General features: G+C 40.5%; 1 protein-coding gene across 1 annotated transcript in view; it reads left to right on the top strand.

The window, feature by feature from the left end:
• mtmr9 (myotubularin related protein 9) overlaps positions 1–21,476 on the top strand; it is a 90,828-nt gene that overhangs the window by 58,299 nt on the left and 11,053 nt on the right. The window contains exons 7-9 of the mRNA XM_072557448.1: positions 10,326–10,467; positions 11,231–11,451; positions 18,196–18,347. Of these exons, the coding sequence (XP_072413549.1) occupies positions 10,326–10,467; positions 11,231–11,451; positions 18,196–18,347 (515 nt within the window). The remainder of the gene's footprint in view (positions 1–10,325; positions 10,468–11,230; positions 11,452–18,195; positions 18,348–21,476) is intronic.

Here is a 21,476-nt window from a genome sequence, read left to right on the forward strand (position 1 = left end):
TTGACAACACTGATCAGGATTCGTACTCAACAAGAATTGCTATATATTACAAATAATTAGATTCTCAATACAGATAAACAGTTATAAACCATCAACAAATAATTCTGTTTATCTCTAACTCCTTTATAAAATCCCCTTTACACAGAGACATGGCATTGGAAAACAAAACACTGGTGTTATAGGTAGTGGGAAAGACTTGGAAGGCAGTTCAAGGTCCCAATAGACAACATTCACTTAGGTGGTGCTTCTGGCTTTTCAGGATACATGATTCCATGATCATTATCCTCCTCCTCCTCCTCTTCTAACTATTTTCACTTGCTTACAAAGCTTATAGCAGGTCCATACTTATAAAGCCTCTGATTTACTCGTTATGAGCCCAACTTATAAGCTGAAGGAAAAATAAACTGGCTATCTTCAGGTTTTAATTCTTTTTTTACTACAGAAGACAGAGATTGCTCTGTCCTTTCAGAGGTGCTGTGGCTTCTCTGTAATCTTCCTAGCCTCTAGCTGTTCAAGTAGCTGGGAGTAATTCACATAGTTGGTAGGCAGCAGGCATCTGGTCACCACTCCACAGACCAGTCAGCTACTTGTTGCCAGTCAAAGCTCCATGCTGATCACTTGGCTCCTGCTTGTCTGCAAACCAGATTTGCACTGCTGCTTAAATAAGCATCTTCACAAACAGCGCATAAAATGTGCACCAATTTAAGTTTTGGAGGCGGGGGAGAGAAGAGTTGCAGCAATCTTTGATTTTTAAAGGTCTTTTTTCCCATCTTAGTCCACAGTCAAAAATACAGAAAATTAAAATGACATAGTCTACAACTTTGTTTCCTTCAAACATTGTCTATATTGAATGAGTTGGATCATTGATATGTTAGTGGAGCCATATTCAGGCAATGTACTCTTGATTGCAACAGTTTGCTACTTTTATTCAAGTTTTTTTGTTTAAGATTTTTTTGCCAATAACCTCACCTGTGTGGTAAAGACTTTCTTCTACTGGAAATAGTAAATAAAAATAAATCAAGTCAGTTGTGATTTTGAGCCCCTCTACTAAAAGTCCTCTAAACCTTCTCACCTTTAAGGAAAGCAACTCCAGCTGGTCCAATTCTACTCAGTTTGTTCTGTTCCTTCTGTAAGGCTTTGGTGTCCTTCCTGAAGTATAATAAGCCAAATTGAATGCAGTACTTCAGTTGAAGCCTGTTGGGGCAGAATGACTAAATGAAGTCCATTTGTAACATATTGATGTTACATTGGTGGGGAGGAAAAAAGCCTCTGAGGATCTAGAGGTTTCTTCACTGAACAAAGGAAAGACATTAATCTTTATACATCATTTTTCAGCTAGACTTAGTGTTTACAAGCCAATTGCAAACTGATAGAATGTAAATGTAATCAAATCAATAACACTATCAGGTCAATCATTTGACTGCTTGATAAGTTGATATACAGTTCTTATCACCTATCTTTGCACTTTCACAATGCATTTTATTCAACAGAATTTCAATGCTGACTTTTGCACCTGATATTTAATCCTCTCTGACAGCTGGGGACTTCTCCCTACTATCTAAGGCCATAATTCAATTAAATCCCTTCATGTCTTTTAGAACATAAAACAGTACAGGCCCTTTGGCCCCCGATGTTGTGCCGGACTTTTATCCTACTCTAAGATCAGACTTAATTACATACCCTTCATTTAACCAACTTTCATGTGCCTATCCAAGAATCATTTAAATGTCCTTAATGTGTCTGACCCTCCTACCATTGCTGACAGTGCATTCCACACACCCACCACTCTGTGTAAATAACCTACCTCTGACATCTCTCCTCAGTGTTCTTCCACTTACCTTAAAATTATGTTCCCTCATGATGGACATTTCCGCCATGGGAAAAAGTCTCTGTCTATCCACTTTTATCGTGTGTCTCAGCATCAAGTCACCTCTCATCCTTCACTCCAATGAGAAAGGCCCTAGCTCCCTCAACCTTTCTTTGTAAGACATGCCCCCCAGTCCAGCATCCTGGTAAATCTCCTCTGCATCCTTTCTAAAGCTTCCACATCTTTTCTACAATGAGGTGACCAGAACTGAACACAATATTCCAAGTGTGGTCTAACCAGAACTCTATAGGGCTGTAGCATAATCTCGTGGCTCTTAACTTCAATCTTCCTGCTAAAGAGAGCAAACATACCATACGTCGTCTTAACAACCCTATCAACCTGGGTGGCAACTTTGAAGGACCTATGGACGTAGATTCTAAGATCCCTCTATTCCTCCCCACTACCTTTAATCCTTAATTCTGCATTCAAATTTGACCTTTCAAGTTGAATAACTTCACACTTTTCTAGATTGAACTCCATCTGCCACTTATTAGCCCAGTTCTGCATCTTGTCCCAGAACCAATCCCTGCGGAACACCTTTGGTCACCGAGCTCCAGGCTGAATACTTTCCATCAACTACCACCCTCTGTCTTTTATGGGCCAGCCAACTTTGTATCCAGGCAGGCAGGCTTCCCTGTATCCCATGCCTCCTTACTTTCTGAATGAGCCTCCCATGGGGAATCTTATCAAACCACCTTTCAAAAATCCATTACACCACATCCACTGCTCTACCTTTATCAATGTGTTTTGTCACATCCTTAAATAATTCACTAAGGTTTGTGAGGCATGATCTGCCCCTCACAAAGTCATGCTGTGGTTTTCCAAGTAATCGTAAATCCCGTCTCTCAGAATCCTCTCCAATACTTTGTCTACCACAGATTCAAGAGTAACTGGTCTGTAATTCAGAGGACTTTTGCATCTAAACCTTCATTGTTTATATATGTGTATGTGATTACAATCTTCTGAAGGATCTTATCTGATATGAGTTAAGCTTTTCCCCTTCTGTCCAATATTAAAGCACAAATTTTGAATTGGCTTGCAAGAGGGTCTTCTATCTGTGCTTTTCAAGGATGGTTCTAATGAAAATTGTCTCTCTGCGTAAGCAATGTCTACATCTTTGTTGCTTCTTAGTAAGATCCTGTTTGATTTTTTTTTTAACAAGCTGCTTTGTCTTCTGGTTGCAGTAAATATGAAGGCCACGATTTTCACTGTGTAAATGATTGTTCCCGCTGATAATCTTTGACCATTTTTATGTCAACTAAAAACCACAGGCTGCTATTATTTGTTAATTAAGAACAATAGACAGCCTTAACACTTGTAAAGTGAAGAATAAGAGTGGAATATAAGAATAATGAGGGAAATGTTTATGCCTAGGAAGGAATGTAAACTGGCTGTTATAAACTTTCAGAATGACGGTAGTCTCCTTATTTAAATTTATTCATTAGTTTCTTCATTTTTTTGCATTAATAATGCCTATCCAACACCAGACAAAAACAAGTGTCGCAGACCTCCTTGCTTTTGTATTCTTTGCCCCTAAAGCAAAGGATCTCCTATGCTATTTTTAGGCAACCTCCTTAAATTGTCTTTCTATCTTTACATCTCTACATTGGCTTCTAATTGGCCATTTGGTTTACCTCATAGCTTAATACAAGTCTTTCACCACGAAATAAACCCTTTGCCTTTTATTGCCTTTTTATACTGCATGTTATTAATGAAATGCCACAGTGATCCTTGCTGGGGCTCACTTAATTAGGATCTATATAAAATAGAACCATAGAATCATTACAGCACTGAAGTAGACCCATCTTGTCTGTACTGCTCCTGCTAAGAACCAATTCAGAGTTTGTACCCTCTCCCCACATCCTGCACATTTTTCACTTCAGATATTTAAGGCAATTAGAAAACTTAGGAATAACTGTGGCATAGAAGGCACCCACTCTGCCCATCATGTCTATGCTGAGTGGAAACTGTATCATTTGTCCTGATCTCAATTTTGAATACTTGGTCCATATCAGTGGAGGTTAAAGGACTTCAGATGCAAAATCAGACACCTTTTAAGACAGTCAGAGGATGTTCCCTCAGCTGATAGCTAGGGTGGAGGAAATGTTGGATGGGCACAAAAGATTTACAAGGATGTTATCGGGACTGGAGGGTTTGAGTTATAGGGAGATGCTGAAATGGCTGGGGCTGTTTTTTTTCCCCTGGAGTGTCGGAAACTGAGGGGTGACTTTGTCGAGGTTCATAAAATCAGGAGGGGCACTGATAAAGTGAATAGCCGAGGTTTTTCTCCTGGGGTTGGGAAGTCAAAACTGGAGGGCATACGTTGAAGGTAAGATGAGAAAGGTTTGAAAGGATCTGAGGAGTAACTTCTTTTACACAGATGATAGTGTGAGGGAACGTGCTGCCAGAAGATGTGATGCAGGCAAGTACAATTACAACACTTAAAAACATTTGGATAGGTATGTGAGTAGGAAAGATTTAGAGGGATATGGACCAAATGCCGGCAAACAGGGCAAGGTCAGGTTGGGATGTCTGGTCAACAGGAAAGAGTTGGATCAAAGTTTGTTTTTGAGCTGTATGACTCTGTGACTGTGCTTGTATTTGGAGTTTAGCAGATGTAGAGGCGATTTGATTAAAATATAAGTCCTGGGGATTTTATAGGGTAAGTGCAGAGAATGTTTCCCCTTTTTGGAGAAACTAGAAGTAGGAAACATAATTTAAACATGGGACTCTGTCATTTAAGATGGAGATAGACATTTGCTTTCTTTGAGTGTTAATAATCTGGAATTCTCCTCTGTAGAGAGCTCTGAAAGTAGGACCATTGAATATTTTCAAGATTGAGTTGGATTCATCATTAACCAGACAGTGAAATATTATGTAGGGGATACCCAAGAAAGTGGAGTTGAATCTGCAGTCCCAGCTGCCAACATCTTATCAAATTGTGGAGCATTCTGAAGAGGCTAAATTTACCTATTCCTGCTTCTCATTTGTATTTCAATATAAGTGTGCTATTTTTAAATGTAGCATTGTCATGGAAATATGTCATTTATCTGGTATATAAATATTTCTTATCATGGAATTGTTTCTTTCTTTCTTTCATTAATTGTCACTGTGTCAAAATCCAGAACTACTTTACTATTAGCATGATAAGTGTTTTGGCATCAGGTGGACTGCAGGTAGTTCATCCTCAGCTTCGTAGAATTGTAGCAAAAGCTAGCTTTGTCAGCAAGGCTCACATTTTGCACAGAGAAATAAAACAAAAACTTTATTAATGTGTCCTAGATGATCTTGGAACTGCAGCTGTTTGGGGGGTTGGTGGGGGGGGGGGCGGAGGAGTGCGGTGGGGGGGGTGGGGGGCGGCGGAGGAGTTGGGGGGGGGGGGGCCGAGGAGTGCGGGGGTGGGGGGGGTGGGGGGCGGCGGAGGAGGGGGGGGCGGCGGAGGAGGGGGGCATGGCTAGAATACAGCCTACCTGTAAGGACAAAATATGTAAACCATTGTGCAGAAATACTGATGACTGTCCTGAAGTACTGTTGCAGAACGGATTTTTAAAGTTGTGAATTGGATAAACAGTTAACATTGTTTATGACGAGCTCCTCAGTAGAGCTGCTTGAGTCACTCAGTATTTAACCACAAAGCTAAAAAGAGTGGCAAAAACAACATAACCAATGAAAATTATCTAGGAACTGGGGAAGGATGAGGAAGTATTTCTTATTCATTCCTGGGATATAGATCATGATTAACAAAAACAGTAAATGTGTGAACTTCTCACCCGGACAGAAAGCACCTGTTCAGATTGAATTGGAGCCCCAAAATCTTACAGACTTCCAAACCAGGAACCTTCATAACAGAAGCAGTTTAACGATTCTTGCAGGTAGCAGCAGAGTGAAATGTTATGGAAACCACAACGACAGCAACTACCACATTGCATGTTTTAAAGGTCTCTATGCAACTTCTGTGCTCTGCATGAATAGGGTAAATAAGGTATTGGAGTTATAGGTAGTAGATGGGGGTCTGGGATGTGAGAGCAGGGCTTGTTGGAGTGGAGATGGGACGCAGGTAATCTAGCAGCTTGAGGGCAGGCATTCATCAGGTGGGGTGGAACTCAGCAGGTGGTCAGTGCTAGTTGGGTGGACATGGTGCAAGAGGATGATCAAGGACTTAACAATATGAGGCAAGTGGAAGGTCCCTTTGGATAAGGGCTTGTGTATCTGGGATTTGTTAACAGGGCTTGTCCAAGGCGTATTTAGGCTGCCTATTGCTGCAAGGTTATTGGGAGCAAGACATATAACGAATGTTGGTGGCAGAGCTGGTGCACTTTGGGCAAGACCTTTGTGGATACATATTTAGGGTGATATAGTAAAGTTGTGGGCATATGTTGGGGCTGAGGGATGGGAGTAGGCAAATGACCGTAAGACCTCTATGGCCTTCATCTGGCATAATAGGGCAGAACTTATTGGAAGAGGGAGGTTGAAGGTGTCATGTGTTGTGCAGGCTGTTGGGGACAGGGTGACATCCTATTCTTTAAGGGTCAAGGGCATTTGGTAAGAGGACAGGTGAGGACTGAATAGCATGCATCAGAGGTGATGGGATGCGGCTGTGTCAGGCGCGTGCAGTCAGGGCAGGGGAATGGGTGTCTGATCTATGAGAGTGGGTCTAAGGTGAGGAAGAGGTTGGTGCATTTTGGACAAAGGATATCTGGAGTGAGAGGTATAGATGGAATACCAGCAGGTGTAATGCTAAAGAAATCAGGTATGTGTCTGGTGTCAAAGGCAATGATGACAGAGGTACGTAGTGGTATGTTAAGTGAGGTTGTGTGACTAGAGATAGAGGCCAAGAGCTGGAGGTTGTGCAGTGAGACTCATAGGATAGTAAGGGGTGCATCTGGGGTATGAGTGGAGTCATCATGCATGGGAAGGAGCCAAAGGATCAGGGTGTGGTGGTCAGGTAGATGAGTGTATGATTGAAAGAAGCATATACAGACGTTAGGGGTTGGGTTTCATGGGGGAGCATTTCAGAGGAATGCCAATCTTTGGGGTGGGAGGATTGATACAAGGGGCCAAGGCATGTCAAGGGTTGGACATCAGTGGAAAAAGTATCAGGTGAAGATAGAGGTAAAGACATAATATGGACATTTGTGGATAGATGGATAGAGGTGGGAAAAGGGGTCAGGTTTTGAGAGCAGGGAGAGGTTATCAGGTGATGGAAGGGGCAACTGATTGAAGGATATTGTCAGGTGAAGATGGGAGAGGAGTTGGACATCAGGAAGTAGGTGGGGGTTAATGGGATTGTTTGATTTTTTGGGGGGGAAAGTGGACAGTGAGATGAGGCAGGGAGTGTGTCGATTGTCAGGACATGCAGGTGTAGCAACAAGGCAGGGAGAGGGTGTGTTAAGTAATTTAGCAATAGCAGAGTTAGGATATGATGACCAAGGTTGTAGGGAAAGAGTGGTATCAGGGTGAGCAGTCAGACATTCAGGAATATTGGGCTTTGGTTTGGAGATGGAAGGACTGGATGTCATTTATGGGAGAGTAGTGTCAAGCAACAGTGGTCATTGGGCAAACATGGCACGGGATGCTGGGATGGGGGTGTTATCAGGAGTTGGGGTTTGCAGCAATTTATGTCTGATGCGGAAGGAGATGTGTGATGGTTGGGTGGCTGATTCCAGTGAAGTGTGTGCTTGGTGCTGTCTACAAGATAACACGTGCACCCACGTAGAAAGAGGAATTTTTGGGTTTCGGCAAGGAGATAATCGGTGTGAGTGATTGAGTAGGGTTCCTGATGCTGCTTAATTACCTTTTGGAAATTTCAACTTGGTGTGAAATATTGCATTATCACTGTTGGGAGCTAACAATGTTTGGGCTTTGCACATTACTCTGAGGAACTCCTGCACCAATGTCTTGAGACTGAGTTGGCAATCAAAAAACACCACTACCACCATTGTACTTCTTTTTGAATCCCATGCAGCATTACGGAGAGTCTTCTCCTAATTCTCATTTAATTTTAATTTTGCTGGGACTCCTGGATATTCATGAACAGTCACATTCACCTTACCTCTTAAGTTTGGATCTTTTGACAATATATGGACCAGGGCTGTCATGAGGTTTGGAACTGAGTGATCCTTTTAGACCTCAAACTGAGTATCAGTAAGCAAGTTGATTCTGAGCAAATGCCACTTGATAAAGCTAATGTCACTTCCTCCCTCATTTAGCTGATGACTGAGAGTAGGCTAATGGAGCAGTGTTTCGCCAGATTGGATTTGTCCTGCTTATTTTTGTTAGGACATCACAACCTGGGCAATCACCACATTGGTTGGCTGCCATTGCTTTGGCTGTACTCAAACAACTGATGTTTGGCTTACCTCGATCAGGAGCACAGATCATTCAGACTGTTGCTGAAAAGTTGATGGTTCTGTTGCTTTCGTATTATCTAATGTTTTCAGCTCTTGCTTGATATCACGTAGAGTGAATTGAGTTGGCTTAAATTTGGCCTTGAGGTTAGTTGAAATGCTTCAGCTTTGTGATTTACATGCTGGGCTCCTCCATCATTAAGGATAGGGATATTTACGGAGCCTCCACCTCCTGAAAGTTGTTTATTTGCCACTTCTTTGGTTGCGTGCTTCTTTGGTTATTTATCATATAAGCAGTCCTTTGTTATAGCTTCATTAGTTTAATACCTCATCGTTTGGTATGCCTGGTGCTGCTGTATATTCCTCATTGAAGTCGGGTTGATTCCCTGACTTCCTGGTAAAGGTAGAGTGAGGTATTTGATAAACTGTGATGTTACAAATTTTGGTTGAATACAGATCTGCTGGTGGCCCAGAGTACTTCATGGATGCTGAATGTTTTGAATTGCTGGAACTATTCTAAATTCATTCTATTTAACATGGTAATGCCATTCAGCACAACAGAGGTTACCTCCATTTTGCATTCTGGACAATTGTTTTAGTAAAGAATCAAGGATGTAGGAAGGCCAATTTCTAAAGAAGGCAATGGTGATGAAAATTATGTGATGTATTTGGTGAGGTCACATTTGGAGTACTGCATACAGTTCTGGGCATCCAGCTATAGGAAGGATGTTATTAGACTGGAAAGAGTTCAAAAGTCATTTATAAGGATGTTACCTGAACTGGAAGGTTTAAGTTATAAGGAGAAGCGGGAAAGACCAGAGCTTTTTTCCCTGGACTGTCAGAGGTTGAAGAGCTAAAAACCTTTTTAGAGGTTTCTAAGATCAGGAGAGGCAGAGATAAGGTGAATAGCAAAGATCTTTTCCCTAAGGTAGGGGAATCCAAAACGAGAGGGCATAGGTGAGAGAGGAGTGATTTAAAACAAACCTTCAGCAACTTTTTCACACAGCGGGTGGTGCTTACATGGAACAAGCTGCCAGAGGAAGTGGTCGAGGCAGGTACAGTTACAACAGAGAACGGTATGTGAAAAGGAAAGGTTTAAAGGGATGTGGGCCAAAAGTAACCAAATGAGACGAATTTAGTTTAGAAAACCTGATCAGTGTGGATGAGTTGGGCCACAGGGTCTGTTTTTGTGCTGTATGACACAACTCCATTTCCTGAATACATGTTCTCTAAGCTGAACACTTGCCTTGATATTAAAACAAGCCAAAGAGCACAAGAGATATAAAAATGAACCTTACTGCACTATATTTCACCCAGTTTTCCCAGGTATTGCAGATGTTTAATACTGTAAGTTGATATCCAAACATAAAAAGGCTGAAATCTGCTGTGTGGCAACAAAACAGAAATTATATAACTTGGTTGTTGGGTTTAAATTCTTTGGGTTTAAATATTCGTGTTACGCTTTAAAGGTTTGAAGTGTGCAAACATATTCAACTATCTGTGCCCACCTCTCCCCTCCCAGGCGTGCTCAGCTCCAAAACCTGAGGGGGTAGAATATGCTATGGGGTATTACCTTACACTTAAATTTAGGTCAAGGAAAATGTATATTCACAGACTGTCAAATATTATTCTGCAGCTGATCACTTGCCACATAAGCTGTTAGCACTGGGTTTCCTCCTGAATCAGTTATGAGTGGTTGATTTTTTTTCCCAGAGGCGGTTGTATAAATTCAGATTTCATCATCAGAACCTTCCACCGAAAGTGATGCGGCCTTTTAATCTTTTTGAACACGCAATTTCAAGAGAGACTTCAGAGGAAGAAAGAAAGAAAACGATTGGTCTGTGGCCAATCATATTGTTGAGAACCAATGTTTTGTTCTACCTACAAACTGCATCATGAGATCTCTTTGATAATACTGCAGACTGTCTGCATTTCAGAAGAGACTAGTGCATTTGAAAAATGCACCACTGTTGCTACTTTTGCTTTTTGAAAAGAACCAAGTATATGCCTGTCCAATAGGTATTTTAGAAAACACATCTTTATACTAATAGTGCAAATTATACCTTTTCTAACATGTATTCACAGTGTTTATACTTTTGTTCCTGTTTCAGGGAAGGTGCATCCGTACTGGTTCATGGTGGTGAAGGGGTTGACTCCACTTTACAAGTCACTTCTCTTGCCCACATTATTCTAGATCCACAATGCAGAACAATTAATGGTTTTGAGGCCTTGATTGAACGTGAGTGGTTACAGGTTAGTAATTAAAACTAGATGACTTTCTTTTTGGCTATGTGGCTAACAACATTATTCATTGTGAGAAGTGTTGATAAGAATCCTGAATTAATTTGTGATATTATTTCTATTGATTGAGTTGTAATTCAGGAAATTTCAAAATAAAGCTTAAATGCAGCCATCATAAATCAGCTCTTAGGTTCAAGCTGGTGTGGTCTAACTCCATGATTTTTTATTTGGAAAAATTAAATTTGGAGGCCACATTAATATAGTTGTCAGAGCTGTGTAAGTTAGCTACACTCGCTGATAACTTGCCTTCGGTTTTCACCTCCAGGCAGAAATATAACACACCACATGTTGCTGGGATTAGAGACAAAGATGAAAAGCTGGTCTATCTCCACATCAATAAGTGTGCATAACTGATCTCCCAATTGATTTTTTTTTGGTTTTGAAGTAATTTTCCAGTGATACAACAGTTACAGTAAAATGATTGCAGTTATTTCAGGTTGTGCCATTGTGCGGGAATCTTGTATCATAAAGATTTTGAAGTGAGATGATTTAGGAGATTCTGTGTAAGGCTAAATTTATTGTGGTTAATAATTTCATTAAGACAACCTAGAATTCTGCTTGTTTTTGAGGCGAATGGTAAGTTCAATCAATTTTTAAACTAGACACCAGTTGCTCCATATCATGGTCACTTCTGACTTTTTAAGATATTTTTGCCTGTCACCTACTTACTCCTCTCTTGGGGAAATTTTATTCACATTTGGTTTATTTGTTCCAGGCTGGTCATCCATTCCAGCAGCGATGTGCTCAGTCAGCCTATTCCAATTCTAAGCAGAAGAATGAAGCTCCTACATTTCTCCTCTTCCTGGATTGCTGTTGGCAGATCCAGCGCCAATTCCCATGCTCTTTTGAATTTAATGAACAGTTTCTAATAGTGTTGTTTGAACATGCTTATGCCTCCCAATTTGGAACGTTCTTGGGCAACAATGAAAATGAAAGGTTTGTAATGCTGCCTAGATCGTTAGAAAGAGATTTTTGTTTTGTTACTCTTGTATGGGCTTGGGGATTCAATATTGAAGCCAGGATAATTACTTTTTATTCCGCATAACCTTTTGTTCTTTCCTGGAGTCACTTTTTCTTTGATTATGAAAGCCGGAAAGTCCATCTTTTTCTATATTGATGATTAAACTATTAATATGTTTATTTAGCTTGAGCTCATCTTTTTCTTGCAAGTCCTGTTAAAACTCATTGGTTATGTTTAGATTCACTAGTTATCATCCAGTGGTGAGATTGAATTTGTAATCATTGTCAGTAGAGCAGGCAGAGATTGATTATCTTTTAAAATCTGAGACTGTAAGCAGTGTTGTGATGTTACTACTGGGCAAGTCAAATCCCAAATTGAAATCTGGCTATAATAGATCGTATTTTTCAGAATTTAATGTGGCAATCTTTCACTGAAGCATAAATACACAAGGCTTCACATTTAGTTTTAACAGTAAATCAGAAGATTATCACATTAGAAATAAAAATAAAGAAATACAAACTATCTAAATACAAACTTGAAAGGGTTCAGAAAAGATTTACAACGATTTTGCCAGGGTTGGAGGGTTTGAGCTACAGGGAGAAGCTGTTTTCATTGGAGTGTTGAAGGTTGAGGGTTGACCTTAGAGAGGTTTATAAAATCATGAGGGGCATGGAACGGATAAATAGACAAGGTCTTTTTCCCCGAGTTGGGGGGGAGTCTAGAACTAGAGGGCATAGGTTTAGGGTGAGAGGGGAAAGTCTAAAAGGGACCTAAGGGGCAACTTCTTCATGCAAAGGGTCATGCCAGAGGAAATGGTGGAGGCATTTAGAAGGCATCTGGATGGGTTTATGAATAGGAAGGGTTTAGAGGGATATGGGCCAAGTGCTGGCAAATGAGATTAGATTAATTTGGGAAATCTGGTGTGCATTGACAAGTTGGACCAAAGGATCTGTTTCTGTGCTGTACCTCTCTATAACAGTTTGAAACATTTTGCAATAAAGTGCCAACTACTCTTGAGCACCACAACTCTAAGGTAACGCAAAAATAAATTTTCCTTTCCTGCTTAATCTGTTGTTTTGACGTCACTGCTTTTTCCTCAGTTCCTGCCCTTTGAGCTGTGAAGTCTTTTCTTGAATCCTTGTACCTCCTATCTCATGAATCTTCATGAGATCTTAAACATTCTCAGTTTGAGATAACCAATGCAGATTTCTAACCAAACAATCTTGATCTGAAAGTTTTCACAAACTGAAACCCTTGGCAAGGTAACCTACTTCCTTAACTGCTCTGAGCAAGCTCCCCTTTCTAGGGAAAGACTATTCGTGCATGGCGCTTCAGTGATGTCTCCTTCAAACTGAAGTCAGCAGTTTTTAATTAAATTATTAAACAGATTTGTTCCTTGTAGTTTCTGCTAACCTGATGTCATAATTTTTGTTTCTCCTGCAATGTATTTCAACATTGGATGTAAGTTTTCTATCTGAGTCAAAGGTTCATTTTGAGACTTTTCGTGTTTTACGAGGTAACCTCATCAGTGAGCCTCCAGTGAAGCACTGATGTTAGTGATCCGCTTTCTATTTATGTGTTTCAGTTTCCTTGGGTTGGTGATGTCATTTCCTCTTCTTTTTCTCAGAGGGTGATAAATGGGGTCCAAGTCAATGTGTTTGTTGATAGCATTCCGGTTGCAATGCCATTCATCTGGGAATTCTCGTGGGTGTCTCTGTTTGGCTTGTCCTAGGATGGATGTGTTGTCCCAGTTGAAATGGTGTCCTTCCTCATCTTTATGGAAGGATACTAGTGAGAGTGGGTTGTGCCTTTTTGTGACTATTCGATGTTCATATATCCTGGTGGCTAGTTTTCTGCCTGTTTGTCCAATGTAGTGTTTGTTACAGTTCTTGCACGATATTTTGTAAATGACATGAGTTTTGTTTGTCTGTATACGGTCTTTCAAGTTCATTAGCTGCTGTTTTAGTGTGTTGATGGTTAAGTGTCGAGGGGTTCTGGGCGTGTTTTGTCTGCTTATTTGAGTTTGTTGCTGAGAAATTGGCGGTGTTCATTGGGTATCAGTTTTTGAATACGCTGTATAGATGATTTTCTTCTGCTCTTCGTAGTTCCTCTGTGCACCTATACAGTGTATTCGAAAAGAATGGGTACCCAATGAACACAGTCTGCCAATTTCACAGCAATAAACCAAATAGGCAGACAAAACACGCCCAGAAACCCAAGCCACTCTCCCCTACATCAAAAACATCTCAGAAATGACTGCCAGACTACGCAGACCTCTTAGCACCATGGTAGCCCACAAACCCACCAACACATTAAAATAGCAGCTAATGAGCTTGAAAGACCCTGTGCAGACAACGAGCAAAAGTAGTGTTATTTACAAAATACCGTGCAAGAACTGTAACAAACTACATTGGACAAACAGGCAGAAAACTAAGCACCAGGATACTTGAACATCAGCTAGCCACAAAAAGCCATGATCCACGCCCACTTTATACAGATGAGGACTGGGACAACACATTCATCCTAGGACAAGCCAAACAGAAACACACATGAGAATTCCTAGAAGCATGGCATTCCAACCGGAACTCTATCAACAAACACATTGACTTGGATCCCATTTACCACCCTCTGAGAAAATGACATCACCAACCCAAGGAAACTTAAACACATAAATAGAAACCGGTCACTAACCCCAGTGCTTCACCGGAGACTCACCGATGATGCTACTTAATACGGTGACAAAACGTCTGAAAACAAACTTTCCAGCTCAGCGAGCAAACTTACACCCAGAACTTTAACCTGAGCTACAAATATTCTCAAAACTCTTATTTAAACATTCATGAATACTCCAGGAAGCCTTCAGTCATATGCCCTCTGACACGTAATGGTTTAAAACCATGGTTCCTCAAAACGTGGCCTAGTTAATTATGAAACCCTTTCTCAAAAATAGCTCAACTCGTTTACCATTGGTTTTAAAAAGTATACTTTTATACATATAAATTTCATACTACTTCAAGTGACATTCATGAATTTCTAAAATTATCCAAGCAGAGATTCATGTGTTCATGTGTTATAAATGACAGTGGTGGTCAGTAGTTTTGAATTTGAAAAAAACACATTGCTCATTTCGAAGTATGAGAGTCTTGTTAATTGTTCTTGAAAGTGATGATAAGACAAGTTCTTGAATTGCTGCACTCCATGTGGGGAAACTACTTCCATGGTGTCAAGTGGAGACTGTCAGAGTATTTTCCCAACAAGAATGAAAGATCAAATCACAGTTTTGTGTAGCTTGAGAGAAAATTGATGTATTTCCATCTGTCTGTTGTATATATGATATATGTGCATGCCTTTTATTGAGATGATTGAAGTTTAATGAGTTGGAATCAGTAGCACTGAACTACTGATTTCATTTTAGTAGTTCTCAGATTCAGAATCATTAAAAGTTTATTGCGTGACCATTTTTCTGTAAAAGGACATATTGCGAAGACTGGGAAACCTCCAAATATAAGATCCAAAGAAAATCTGCACTTAATAGCAGTTAATTTGGGAAAAGATTGAGCAAATTCCACCATTTGGATATGTCTTATTTTGGAGTTCGTTACAAATATATAGTACTGTTTTAAAAGAAAGTGATTTATTGGTTTCCAGTACGGGGTGCAATTTTCTTAAGATTTGAACCTGTCTGCAAAATAAATCTTTTACAAGGTCATGTCTTGCCTTTGAATTTCACGTTTTTTTAAACACCATGCTGTGACATGAAATAAAATTACATTGAAGTTAACAAATATGATCTGAGAAACATTGTCACTGTGCAGCCACATCTCCACAATGATTGGGTCACTTTATTATGGCATGCAGGAGGAATAGGAAGCTGGATAAAGTTAGAGGGGTAATGCAGCTAATCAAGGATAACATTGTTGCAATATTAAAAGTCACACAACACCAGGTTATAGTCCAACAGGTTTAATTGGAAGCACACTAGCTTTCGGAGTGACGCTACTTCATCAGGTGATCGTGGAGGGCTTGATCGTAACACAGAACTTATAGCAAAAATTTACAGTGTGATGTAACTGAAATAATACATTGAAAAGTTGGTTCTGTTAAGCCTTTCATTTGTTAGAATACAGTGATACTTTCACTTCTTTCATGTGTAAATCACAAAACCTTTTTTTAAAAGTTGCATTCCCGGGTTAGCTGTTGGCAATGGTGATAGCTAGACAATATGTTGAAGGTGTTAGCCCCCTGTGTTCTCTGTCTATGCCATGATGTTTAGATTGATTCTAATCTAAAAAGTGAGATAACAGAGTTTTACATAAATTCATGCAGTTTTTGAGCAAAGTGCAATGTAAAGAAGGATGGGTTAGTAAATTTGCGGATGACATTAAGGTTGGTAGAGTTGTGAATAGTAATGAAGAATGTTGTAGGTTACAGAGAGACCTAGATAAGCTGTAGAACTGGGCTGAGAGGTTTCAAATGGAATTTAATGCAGACAAGTGTGAGGTGATTCAATTTGGAAGGAGTAACAGGAGTGCAGAGTACTGGGCTAATGGTAAGATTCTTGGCAGTGTCGATGAGCAGAGAGATCTCAGTGTCCAGGTACATAGATCCTTGAAAATTCCCACCCAGGTTGAGAGGGTTGTTAAAAAGGCATATGGTGTGTTAGCTTTTTTTGGTAGAGGGATTGAGGTTCAGAACCATGAGATCATGCTGCAGCTGTCCAAAACTGGTGCAGTCACATTTGGGTATTGCATACAGTTCTGGTCACCGTGTTATTGGAAGGATGTGGGAGCTTTGGAAAGGGTTCAAAGGAGATTTACTGGAATGTTGCCTGGTATGGAAGGAAGGTCTTATGAGGAAAGGCTGACAGACTTGAGGCTGTTTTCATTAACTGGAAGGAGGTTGAGAGGCGACTTAATAGAGACATATAAAATAATCAGAGGGTTAGATAGGTTGAACAGTGAGACCCTTTTTCCTCTGATGGTGCTGACTAGCACAACGGGACATAGCTTTAAATTGAGGGGTGATGGTTACAAGTCAAATGTCAGAGGTAGTCTCTTTACTTAGAGAATAGCAGGGGTGTGAAAAGCACTGCCTGCAATAGTCATAGAGCACGCCAACTTTAAAGGCATTTAAATGGTCATTGGATAGGCAGATGGACAAGAGTGGAATATTGTAGGTTAGATGGACTTCAGATTGGTTCCACGGGTCGGCGCAACATCGAGGGCCAAAGGGCTTGTACTGCGCTGTAATGTTCTGTGTTTGAAAGGAATTAAGGGGTTATGGTGAGAGGGCGGGTAATTGGAGCTGAGTTCATGAGAAAGATCAGCCATGATTTTAATGAATGGCAGAGCAGGTCCAAGGGGCCAGATGGCCTACTGCTGTGATTATTATGTTTTTACAGTATGTTCTTCTGACAAGACTGCGAGAGAGGGAACTCAAGATTGGTGAGTTATTCCTGCTGTGATTTCTGGTCTCCTTCCTATCAGAAAGATGTTGTGAAACTTGAAAGGGTTCAGAAAAGATTTACAAGGATATTGTCAGGGTTGGAGGATTTGAGCAATAGGAAGAGGTTGAATAGGATAGGCTGTTTTCCCTGGAACATCTGAGGCTGAGCGGTGATCTTTTAGAGGTTTACAAACTCACGATGGGCATGGATATGGTAAATTGACAAAGTCTTTTCTCTGGGGTGGGGCAGTCCACAACTCGAGGGCATAGATTTAGGGTGAGAGGGGAAAGATATAAAAGAGACCTAAGGGGCAACTTTTTCGCTCTGAGGGTGGTGCATGTATGGAATGAGCTGCCAGAGGAAGTGGTGGAGGCTGGTCCAATTGCAACATTTAAAAGTCATCTGGATGGATATATGAATAGGAAGGGTTTGGAGGCAAATGGGCCAGGTGGGACTAGATTGGGTTGGGAAATCTGGTCGGCATGGACGAGTTGGACTGGAAGGGTCTGTTTCTCTATGCTGTATATCTCTATGACTCTCAGATTGGTGGAAGGTCTGATAATTGGACAGATTATAAAAAATGGCAGAGAAGGATTAGATGGTTAACTGTGCATGACACAAACAGAATTTGGCTAAGCGTGACACCAAGAAGTCCTCATAACATTAGGATGAGTGAGAATGAAAGTTTCACTGTCTGAAATTGTACTGAGCTTAAAAGAAGATGCTTGTGTCCCAATCATATTCAGCTGCTTCATCAATTACATTCCCTCCATCATGCTTAGAAGTCAGGATATTGCAGAAACATGCAGTCAAGGATAAATACAGATTTAGACAACCTCCGGCTTAGGCTGATGAATGGCAAGTAATATTCATGCAACATCACTTCACAGTAATACCATCTTTAACAACTGAATCACCTATCTTTACTATCTGGGGTTTGTCATTGACTAAAGCAACTGGAACATCCACTGATTGGAGTGGCCTCCAAAAAAACTGAAGTTACAAAAATAGATTAGTTTGTTTATTCTGCAGTTATACCTGCAGTGCAACCAACACTCAAAAGTTCAACATGCAGGAAAAAGTGTTCTTTCTTGATTGAAATGCCATCCTTTGAATTACACATTCATGTTCTGCACCCATTCATCGTGACTGCACCAACGTTCCATTATATTTTGAATATAATGAAATATTGGTGGGTTTATTTTTTCATGATAATTGTCTTGATTTTTTTGTGAACAATGGTAATCTAAAGTTATTTTTCGTTGTATTCTAGACGAAAACTGAAACTTCAACAGAAAACTGTATCTCTGTGGTCCTGGATGAATAGACCAAAAGAACTGGAGAAGTACTTCAACCCCCTATATGAAGCTAACAGCCTAGTTATCTGGCCTTCAGTGGCACCACAAAGTTTGCAGCTATGGGAAGGTGAGGAAAGGATTGTGTTTCTTTTTGACTAGAAATTCATTGATAGTTAATGTTTTTCTTTATTTCTTTTAAAAGAGCATGACTTCCATGAAAATATTCAGTGATTGTTTGCCAACAAGCACTGTTTTGTTTCACAGGATTGTATCAATGTATTACTTGAATGATTATTTTTATGGAAATGCCTTATTGTACTTCCAGTAGATTTGTTTTTAAGTTTACGACTATTATCCTAAATCTTGGATTTAGTGGGGTGATGCACAGGATTCATCTGATTAGAGAGAGTTTCAAGTGAGAGACACCTCCAGCAAACTGATAAATAAAAAAAGTGTTAGATAAAATACAGTACTACAGCTTGAACAATATCTATTTTTATTAAACTCCCATGATTGAGTCCATTGGTTTTTAAAACTTAATCTTTTTGCTGTAGAATGTTATATAGCGACATTCCATCTCCAAAACAAAAATAGTTTTTTTGCTGAGGGCATTCTTCTGAAAAGTACACTGATAGCTTGAAGCATTTTATAAAGAAATAGCAACAATGAGTTGTTATAATGCAGTTCTTCAATCTTAAAATAGATCATAATGAGACATTTGGGAGTGTGTCCCTAAGCCGGTGTAATACCCATCTTTTTTTTAATTCACTCCTGGGATGTGGGCATTGCTGACCAGCCAGCATTTATTGCACATCCCTAGTTGGCCTTGAGAAGGTAGTGGTATGCAGCTTTCTTGAACTGCTGCAATCCATGGTCTGTAGGTAGACCCACTACGCCATCAAGGAGGAATTCTATGATTTTGACCTAGCAACAGAGAAGGAACAAGTCAAAGATGGTGATTGGAGGAGAATGTGAAGATGGTAGTGTTCCCAAGTATCTGCTGCCCTTGTCCAACTAGATGGAAGGAGTTGTGGGAAGGTGCTGTCTCAGGATTTTTAGCAGTTTTCTGCAGTGCATCTTGTAGGTGGTACACACTGCTGATATTGAGTGTTAGCTGTGGAGAAAGTGGATGTTTGTGAATGTGATGCCAATCAGCAGACTGCTTTGTTCTGGATGGTGTTTCTTGAGTGTTGTTGGAGCTATTGGCAAATAGAGATTCTTCCATCTCATTCCTGCCTTGTGCTTTATGGACAGGGTTTGGGGAGTTGGGAGGTGAAGTATTTGTTGCAGTATTCCTCGCTTCTGACCTGCTCATACAGCCACTATTTATGTGGCAAGTCAGGTTGAGGTTTTGGTCAATGTTTACCCCCAGTATGTTGTTTGTGAAAGAATTCAGTGATGGTAATGCCAAGGCGTGGTGGTTAGATTTTATTGTCTTTTATTGGAGATGGTCATTGCTTGGCATTTATGTGCTGAAAATGTTACTTGTCAGCCCAAGCTTGGATATTGTCCAGGTCTTGTTGCACTTGATCACGGACTGCTTCAGTGTCTGAAGAGTTGCAAATGGTGCTAAATATTTTACAATCATCAGAGAGCATTCCCACTGCTGACATTATGATGAAGCAGCTGAAGATAGTTGGGCCTTGGACACTATTTGTAGCTGCTCCTGCAGAGATGTCCCGGACGTGACGTGACTGACCTCCAACAACCACAAATATCTTGTGTGTCATGTGTGACTCCAACCAGTGAAGAGTTTGCACCTTGATTCGCATTGACTCCAGAGTTGCTAGGGATCTTTGATGTTGTACTAAGTCAAATGTGGCCATGATATCAAAGGCTGTTACTCTCACCTCACCTGTGGAATTCAGCTCTTTTGCCCATGTTTGAACCAAGGTTGTAATGAGGTCAGAAGCTGAAACTTGACAGAACCCAAACTGGGTGTCACTGAGGAGGTTATTGCTGAGCAGATGCAGCTTGGAAGCGCTATTGATGACCCCTTCCATAACTTGATTGCTGATCGAGCGCAGACCCTTGGTGCGGTAATTGGTCAAGATTGATTTGTCCTCATTTTTATGTACAGGACATAACTGGAGAATGTTTCCACATTGTTGTCTATATGCCACTGTTGCACAGAATCAGCTTGGCTGGGGTGCAGCAGGTTCTGGAGCACAAGGCTTCAGTGCTATTGCCAGAATGTTGTCAGGGCCCAAAGCTTTTGCATTATCCTGTGCTGCAAGCTGTGTTTGTTATCATGTGGAGTGAATAGAATTGACTGAAGAACTGCATCTTTTGATGCTACAGTCAGTTGGAGGAGGATTCTTGCAAATGCTTCAACATTATCTTTTACAGTGGGCTCTTCCATCATTGAGGATGGGGATATTTGTGGAACCACCTCTTCCAGTGAGTTGTTTGATTGTCCTCCACCGCTCACGACCAAAAATGGCAGGACTGCAGAGCTTCGATCTACTTGTCTGATCACTTATGCTGTTTGGTCGATATGAGATCCTGTTTGGTAGCTTAACCATGTTGACACGTCAGTTTTGGGAATGCCTGGTGCTAGTCTTCATTGAACCAGGGTTGATCCCCTAGCTTGATGGCAATGGTAGAAAGGGGAAAAATGCCAAGCCATGAGGTTAGAGTCCTACTCTGCTGCTGATGGTGGCCCACGGGTCTTATGGATGCCCAGTCTTGGGTTGCTAGGTCAGATGTGAAGAGTTGAGAGGTGGAATTACACTTTTAAAATATAAATCATAGACTAACGAATTGGGTTTAGATTGATAAAGGTTAAAGGAAAGATAGGGTCAAAGAACAGCTAATTTCTGATGCTATGAATGAAAGAACAAGGCAGCATCTATTATTGAGCATTTTTAATGTAATTAATTTTGAAACTTGAGTTTAAATCCTCAGCTGATGCATAGGAACATTGTAAAACAGTATAGCCATCAAGGCTTTACAGGTGCCCAAATCTTAGTTGAGCAGTTGGTTTTAAAGCATGACTGGAGTAAATAATGGATTTAGGGTTGGAATTCTAGAGTTTTGAGCACAGAGCCATAGCTTAGCCCACGAAAGATGGAGTTATTAAAATTGGTGATTCTCAGGTGTCGAGAATTAGAGTGCAGATATCTCTGAGCTTGCATGGTTGGAGAAGAGAGTTGTCAGGTAAAACTCAAGAGGATATGAATTGAGGTAAGTATTTGAATCATGTTTGAATCAGGTCTACAAAGGCACAAAGTATGTTGAACATAGTTGGTGAAGT

The sequence above is a fragment of the Chiloscyllium punctatum genome, chromosome 3 (genome assembly GCF_047496795.1).
Source record: "Chiloscyllium punctatum isolate Juve2018m chromosome 3, sChiPun1.3, whole genome shotgun sequence".
In the NCBI taxonomy this organism is placed as follows: domain Eukaryota; kingdom Metazoa; phylum Chordata; class Chondrichthyes; order Orectolobiformes; family Hemiscylliidae; genus Chiloscyllium; species Chiloscyllium punctatum.